Consider the following 8,432-nt stretch of genomic DNA (forward strand, 5'->3'; position numbering starts at 1 on the left):
ATTATTAAAAAAAAATATAACCTATTGTATTAATATGAAACTATAAGTTATATTCAGTAATTGATCGATATAACTTTATAAGTTAATATATATATATATATATATATATATATATGTATGTATGTATATGAGAAATTAAAATATCCTACATATATATATTAATATGTTTTATATGTAAGCTTATGGTAAATTTTATTTATATGATTACAGTTATTAATTTTATTAGTTATTATCATACTTTTTATAAAATCATATTGATAATTAATTATACAAATTTTGTAATATATATCAAAGTATTACATATAATTTGTGTCATTAATATATATATATATATAATAAATTTAATCATATAACATTATGTTTTATATTGAGTAATATAAAAAAATTATTTATTAATAAAATTTAAAATATTTAAATTTGTGTTAGTATAAAGACTTGAACTTGTGTTCAAATGAAAAATGAATTAGACTTTAACTAAGTCTACCACCCACCCAAACTAATTTAAAAACTCCTCAACTTAACATTATTAAAAATGACTCGCAAATTACAAGTGACATAAACTGCATGTTTGTTAATTTTGCGAGCCTATATAAGCTCTTCTTTGGTGCATAAGATTATTTATTATATTTACGAGTATCTAAATATATTTACAATATAAATATTTCTTTCTTTTTTTTTTGTTTATTTTGATTTTCTAATACTAAAATGAACTTATATATTTAAATATATAACCTTTCCCTGGATTAAAATGAGACTAAGAATATATATTTTATTTAAGTGAAATGGTTAAGACCCAAAACTAATTAAAATGAGCTCAAATTAAGGAGAAAGGTTATGCCTTTTTTAGCTAGACCCAAAACAAAAAAAAAAAAAAAAAGAAGATATCTTTTTTGTCTATTTTGTCAAAACTAATACATCATGAATATGATTGCAAGTTGACGACAGAACAAGTAACTCTCATAATATATATGTCTCGTTTCATAAGATGAAAGGCATCATGCTATTTATCAGGATTTGGAAATTTTAATTAAAGTGCAGGCGAACAGTATTTATTTCTGTTATAAATACATGGCTGTCATACAAGGCGGTAAAAAATAGAAAAAAAAATCAAGCTCACGCAACGATATACATTAAAATCAATAATGGGTGGTTTACTATGGCAACAACATTTGTCTTCCCCTGATGATAATATAGAAAAAGTAATTGAGGTTGTTTGCATCAAAGTAGATATTTGTTAGAAAGGGCATTGGTTACTACCACTAGAATCAAATTCTTTAACTTTGATGACAATTACAAAGTTAGGAGAAGAAAACTCCAGAGTTGTACGCTGGCATTGATATTTGAAGGTGCCATTAGACCCAACACCAGAGCTAGTTACCAACTACAATGCTGATTTGCTTGGAAGATAATAGGTTACCACGTAAGGGTCATGGAATCCTTTCGACTTCTGCTCCTTTCCTATATCTTCACATTTTGTGCCATTATTTTTACAAGTATAAGATCAGATGGGATAGAATATATTGGGGTATGTACGATGCATGCATGAATTCCTTTAGATATCTGCGTATGGGGCCGAGACACTGTTACTGAGGGGAAGCAATGGTCAATTTTCTTCGAACTCTCGCCTCGCCGTTTTCAGACTTGAGATTTGCATTTTGCTCCCCTTGAGTCTGCTTATATATCTACACTTGTAATTTTGGATAAAACACGATGACACGACACAAAAAGAAATAAAATTAAATATAGATTTGAATTTTAATTTTATCGTGTTTTGTGTTTTAACCGTGTCAAACAAAATTAACACGTTTAACATATTTAATTAACCATGTTAATTGTATTTAAAAGTATATAAGTGATGTGTTTAATTTTAATGATAGATTTTATTAATATGATGATGTATTTTATGCATGTTATTTATGTTAAATTTTTTTATATTTGATATTGTTATTATTTTGCTATAATTATTTTTATAATTATTAATTTTAAATTTGAATAATTAAATTATATTTAATTGTAAATATTTTAAGTTAATCCTGTTAAATGTGTTGGAAAAAAATTATGTTAATCATTTAATCGTGTTGCTTTGTAAAAAAAATCTTAATATATTTAATAAATATGCTGATCGTATCATATCTTATTACACAATTAATAAATATATTTGTATACGTGTTTTAGATGCTGAAATAAATAATTATTCGTATCGTGTTCATATTTAATCTTATCGTATTTCATGTTGACATAATTAAGATACAAAAATACGAATTACCATGTCTATATACATATGTTTTCAAAACGTTTAATTCTACTAATCCATCTTTGGGCTGAGTGACCTGGACTTTCACAAACAAGTATGTCTATAAAATTAGGGTTGACTGTGTCTACAAATTAATATTCTAATTCTGGTATTAAAGTCTTGCCTACCATGTTAGTTATTGTGCAATATAATAATGTCTCACATATTTCCTATGCAATCTTAGCTTCACCTTTTCTAAGCACTTGATGCAATTCTTCCTCTTTTAGGCTTGTGTGAAGATTCTAAAGGCGGGCAAAATTTAGATGCAATATCTTGCATGTGAAGTTTATCATAATCTCGATCGAAAATAAAACTAAAACCCGAAAAATATTTGCAATTTTAATAGATATATTTCTTGTACGCATCATGAGCTAGAAATAGTATGCATATATAATTTATTGCATTGTATTTATTATAAATCCCATTCGAGTAATGTTAAGACATACATATGGATCTATTCTTTGTGGGTTGACCAGTTTATTCTATAGCTCTGTTTTTCATTGAATGAGAAGGCACTTGCAGGGAGAGGAAAATTCATAGTAGTTCCTTTATAACATCTTAAACTTCTCTGTCAAAAATCCAACTGAATGGAATCCTTTGTGCGTGCTTGGCCCTTCCTTGAGCTCTCTCCTCCAGCCTTCTAATTCTTGGAAGAAGTCCACACACATAGTCTTGAGCTTGACGCCCATCCGCTGAAAGTCCAGTTAGTTCCTTCACCTTCCATCTCTCCACCAGGAACTCCAGAATATCAGCATAGTCCTTGGCAGTGTAAACCCATATTCTTTGTGCAACAGCTGAGAAGTGGTAGAAAAGGTTGTCATCTCGGCCATCATACATCAAGTGGCCTGGCATCGAGATTTTCTTCCTCATCATGTCAGCGAAGGCCAGCAAAGTACCGTCAGGATCAATCTCAAAGAGCTTTTCGACAACTTTAGTATAGGCTGTCCCGTGGCGCTTTTCATCTGAGGCAATGCTACCACATATTTGAGCCAAGTTAATGTCCCCGTGTTTCTTAGCAAGCCTGGCTGAATTCCCATGGGAAATAAAAGTTGCCCTTTCTTGGAATGATGTGTAGATGAGTCCCAGATATGGGTTTTTCTCTGTGCCGGGATCCTGTAAATGGACAGAAGAAGAGAATTTAAAAAGATTGATCAAGAAGGGAAAGAAAGCTCTGTTTCAACACTGGACCGACTGTAACACACGAGGAATAACCTAATTAGGGGCACTTTCTACACAAATTAATTAGTGAGATTTAACAAGTGATGTGGAGCAATGCTAATATCCATGCACTTTCACAAGGTGAAACTGCAGATTAGAAAATTAAAAGAAATATAAAGGCATGTGTAGTGTGCATGGGTTTTCTCAGCCCCTTCACACTCAAAAGAAAACACCACCAAAAGACTAAAGAAAAAAATAACTTTATAAATTGTGTCCTGCGGACCCCAATATGCAGTCCTTCAAAGAACTGTAAAGGATTCAAAAAACTTGTGCATGTCAAGTGCACCTGAGTTAAGCATCTTACCATTCCTGATCCAATCAAATACTGGATTGTCTTCTCAATTTGCCTCATGTCTACTCTTCCAGACAAGTGGAGATACTTATTAAGTAGATCACCATGCCTGTTTTCTTCAGCTGTCCATGCCCTCGTCCAAATTGCCCAAGGGGTAAGGCTACCACCTGTTTCATCACGAATTTCCTCTGCGCTATTAAGCATTTGTTGGTAAGTTGGAAGGGCTTCCTCTGTGATCATATCACCAATCAAAACAACGAAGTAATCGTCTGGAATCTCCTTTGCCCTTTCCCTTAGTTCTTTGACTTGCTCACCAAATCCATCAGAGGTAGGATCTGGAAGAAAATCCTGCGGTTGCCAACATTTCTCAACTGGTTTGAGGTAAATTAGAAAGTTCTTCTCAGCCCAGTCCTCCAAAGATTTAAAGATCTCAATCCTTTGCTGTGGCATGGAGTGGGTGACTTGAGCGTGCACCTCCCGAGGAGGCACGAAATGCCTTTTGAGAGTCTCGTCCTCCCTGCATTAAGTAAACGAATATGGGATTACATTCTCACAGTTCAGATCTGTCCGTAAGGACTAAAAGGCAACAATAAATATCATAAGCACAAATCCTATCTCACAAATTTGTGTTACTTAATTCATGTTCCAGAATATCCAGTACATGGGATATGCAATAACAGTGTAATGAAACAGCTTCATATATATGTTGGCCCAAAAAATAAAAAATAGCTTTATACAGTTTAAATTCTGAAGTTTAGTTTAAATCCAGTACATGGGAAAAGGCTTAGCTTGTCGTTGTGGTTGTCTGCATCTCTGAACATTACATCTGTAGCTACCAACTATTAAAAATTCCTTCAACTATATTGCAAAACTAGTTGCATGAAATTACTTAAAAGATGAAGGGGGAGAACTACGTTAACCATCAGGCAGTATGTCTAGAGAATCTGCTCTACGTCCATCAACTTGAATATTCTTTTCAAGACATAGATTCTATTCAACCATATTGAAACAGAGTAGCATGTAACAAATGGGAAGACAATAGGGCAAAGTTACAGTAAAGCGTCAGCTACCTTTATGTACTTTGATCAGAAAGCTGACCCGACAACAGAAATATCCTTTTGTGTACAGCATTCACAGGATTTGGAATTAAATTAAACAAAGTAATAAAAACATCACAACATATATATAGCAGCACAATGACAGAGCTACTAGACAACGCAGCATACCAAAAATACAACAGAACACTAAACTGAAACAGAATGTTGCAAACCATGCTGACCCAGAATTTGATTCTGCAAAGTTGTCTTAAGCTGAGCATTGCAAAGTCTAAGATGACTAATAGTTTTATTCCCCTTTGATTAAATGGTTAGGTCTAGTTTCATATACAGGTTAGAGATTTGATCCAATGTATCAATCAATCTCAACCCTCCTCAGTCTGTTGAAAACACTAGCCCCTTATGCTAGTCTACTCTGCTTGCCGTCCTGAATACTAACTTAGTAACTCTACTTTCTGCATTTGCTCCGTTTCTGTAAAGAGTCCACCTGGTTTGATTAAAAATTACTTGAACAGTGTTGTTTAGGTCTAAACGATCTTGGTCTCAAAGGTTTTCACAAAATGCATAACTTCAACATTTCAAAGATTATTCAAAAACTCTGCATAACAAACCAAATTAATGTACAATAATTTATAACAATAGTAGAGAGCATAATGTATAACTAAGTCATTCCCCATATTCTTAGGTCTCCCTTTTTACCTATTTTGGTTTATTTTTTAATTAAGGAATAGCCATGGAATAACTAACCCCAACCCCTTTGGTATTTTAACTATTCCAAGCTTCATGAAATAGAACTCAAATAGACATAGTTATGAACAAAAGAAAAAAACCATGCTTATTATGTGAAATTACTAACCCTATCGTATAAAATATTATATTAATATTTTAATAATAAATTATTAAATTAATATTATTTTTAATGAAATTTTAATAAAAAGGAATTAAAAGAGAAAAAAAGATAAAAAATGAAAATACAGGAAAATAAAAAGAAATTAAATAAAAATCATATCAATATTTTATTAATAAAATATTAACATTTTAATAATAAATTACTAAATCAAATATATTTTTAACATTGTTCTAAAAAATTGAAAGAGAAAAAAGGAAAATGATAGATAGAAAAGAAAAAGAAATTAACATAAAATATCATGTTGATATTTTAACAATAAATTATTAAAAATAAATAAAAAGAGAAAAAATGAAAAATGAAAATAGAGAAAAATAAAAAATTATTAATATTTTAATATTTTAATAATAAGAAATTAAAAGTGAAAAACTGAAAAAATAAAAATAGAGAAAAAATAAATATTAATATTAATATTAAAAAATCAATTATTAATATTTTAACAATAACATATTAAATTATTATTTAACAATTACAATTGCCAAAAATTAATAAGTTTTAAATATCTTAATATTTTTATTAAATTATAATAAAAAATATTTTTATCATTTTATTACTTATTCCTTTATTATTTCAAAACTATTTTTACCATGATTTAACATGAAAATAATGAATTTAAAAAAAAAAAGAAAAGAAGAAGCACTTACTTGGAGGTGGAAGGAAGTCAAGTTCTCTTTGTGAAGTTGCTTTGGGTTTAGGCACCTTCACTTTTACATGCAGAAATCTTATACTTAATGTAATACCTTTTTTGAACAAATTTGATGAGTAGTGTCTTCAATGAAAAATAAAAACAATTTTTAAAAGAATGTTTTGATTAATCATAACTAATGCATATAATTAAATACTAACTGTTAACTGAATTATTCTTTTAAATATAGTCAGTTTCTAGAACTTGAGATTTCACTATTTTTTTTTTTTTACATTTAAAATTTATTAAGAATTTGTATACACACACAAAAAAAAGTCATGTATCGTAACATAAATTTCATTTATTTTTTTCTTTCAAAATGCAAAAATAGAAAGTTGGCTCACCTATTTAAAACAACTTATCAAATTAATAGTTCTAGTTTTGTTAGTGGTGACACATCAAATCCTAAGCTGTCAACTTTTATGAAATCAATTTAAACACATGCACATGTCGTGAAGGATTCGAGATTTTGTAATTATAACATGTGAGCATTTAAGTTTAAAGCTAAGTATAGGTACTTAATCTTTTATTCAAAAATCAAAAAAGCTTTTATAATTATATGCTAAAAAAATAATTTGTTAAGTATAACATTACTTCAAGAAAAATATTGTGATACCTTGAGGCCCTTTTATCATTTGAAAAAGATAACAGTGTTAATTCAATTAGAAAAAAAAAATTATCATCCATGACGTTTTATTAAAAATAAACTTACTTTAATTAGGATGAAAAAAATCTTTATCTCCCTTATTTATAAATCCCCTAATTATTTCTTTTTTTGGTGCATTGAATGACATATTGATTTGTTTGAGTGTTGGTACATGGCCTTGCCTATGAGAGGCTGAGAGAGGAAGGGGGAGGGCCGACAGAGAAGAAGGGAGCAGTGGAGCACAACTGAAATATTCACTTGCTGCAGGGCCGTTGTTTATATGTAATTCGAGGAACAAAATTTGAAGAATTTTTCCTGTCTGATGCGAATTAAAAACAAAAACTAGAGGAAAGAATCTACCAAGAAGGGAGAAAAACTCGAGAAAAGAAATCAAGATCTATGATTTAACAAGAAAATAACGAATTAAAAGAAGAAGAAGAAGAAGCACTTACTTGGTGGTGGAAGGAAGAGCAGAGGCCATGAAAAACTTGGGAGTAGTGAAGGTGGTCATTGCTGGAAGATCAAAACAAGGGAGGTTCTTATACAGACAAGTCATGGGATTACATCTCAGACCCATTGTTTGTATATTTTGCTTATTTTGGGGTTCAAGACTCCCTTTGCTCTTTCTCTTTGTCAAGTTGTTTTTGGGCTTCGGCACCTTCACCTTTATACGCAGAGATCTATTTCGGGGGAATTACAAAATGGGCAATGAATTGAGAATATTTTGAGTTTGCTCCCATACCCCCAAAAATATTTAGGGATGAGGAATTGAAAACACACAATCAGTGTCGATTCACTCTACCTTCAATTCATCTTTTCTATTTTTCTTTCTCTAGATTTACGATTTGCTGGCATATCGTACAAGGCGGTAAAAACTAGAAAAAAAAATCAAGCTCACGCAACGATATACATTAAAATCAATAATGGGTGGTTTACTATGGCAACAACATTTGTCTTCCCCTGATGATAATATAGAAAAAGTAATTGAGGTTGTTTGCATCAAAGTAGATATTTGTTAGAAAGGGCATTGGTTACTACCACTAGAATCAAATTCTTTAACTTTGATGACAATTACAAAGTTAGGAGAAGAAAACTCCAGAGTTGTACGCTGGCATTGATATTTGAAGGTGCCATTAGACCCAACACCAGAGCTAGTTACCAACTACAATGCTGATTTGCTTGGAAGATAATAGGTTACCACGTAAGGGTCATGGAATCCTTTCGACTTCTGCTCCTTTCCTATATCTTCACATTTTGTGCCATTATTTTTACAAGTATAAGATCAGATGGGATAGAATATATTGGGGTATGTACGATGCATGCATGAATTCCTTTA

At 30.7% G+C, this 8,432-nt stretch overlaps 1 protein-coding gene across 1 annotated transcript; it reads right to left on the reverse strand.

The window, feature by feature from the left end:
* Window positions 1-2,660: 2,660 nt before the first annotated feature.
* LOC148763308 (stearoyl-[acyl-carrier-protein] 9-desaturase, chloroplastic-like) lies at window positions 2,661-7,719 on the reverse strand. Its single transcript, XM_088805929.1, has 3 exons — window positions 7,549-7,719; window positions 3,816-4,320; window positions 2,661-3,406 (listed from the first exon to the last, which is right to left on the reverse strand). The coding sequence occupies exons 1-3, from the start codon at window positions 7,671-7,673 to the stop codon at window positions 2,852-2,854; spliced, it is 1,185 nt and encodes a 394-aa protein (XP_088662055.1). The 5' UTR covers window positions 7,674-7,719; the 3' UTR covers window positions 2,661-2,851.
* Window positions 7,720-8,432: the final 713 nt, after the last annotated feature.

This window comes from Theobroma cacao, chromosome 4 (assembly GCF_053813885.1).
Source record: "Theobroma cacao isolate CCN51 chromosome 4, ASM5381388v1, whole genome shotgun sequence".
NCBI classification, from domain to species: Eukaryota; Viridiplantae; Streptophyta; class Magnoliopsida; order Malvales; family Malvaceae; genus Theobroma; species Theobroma cacao.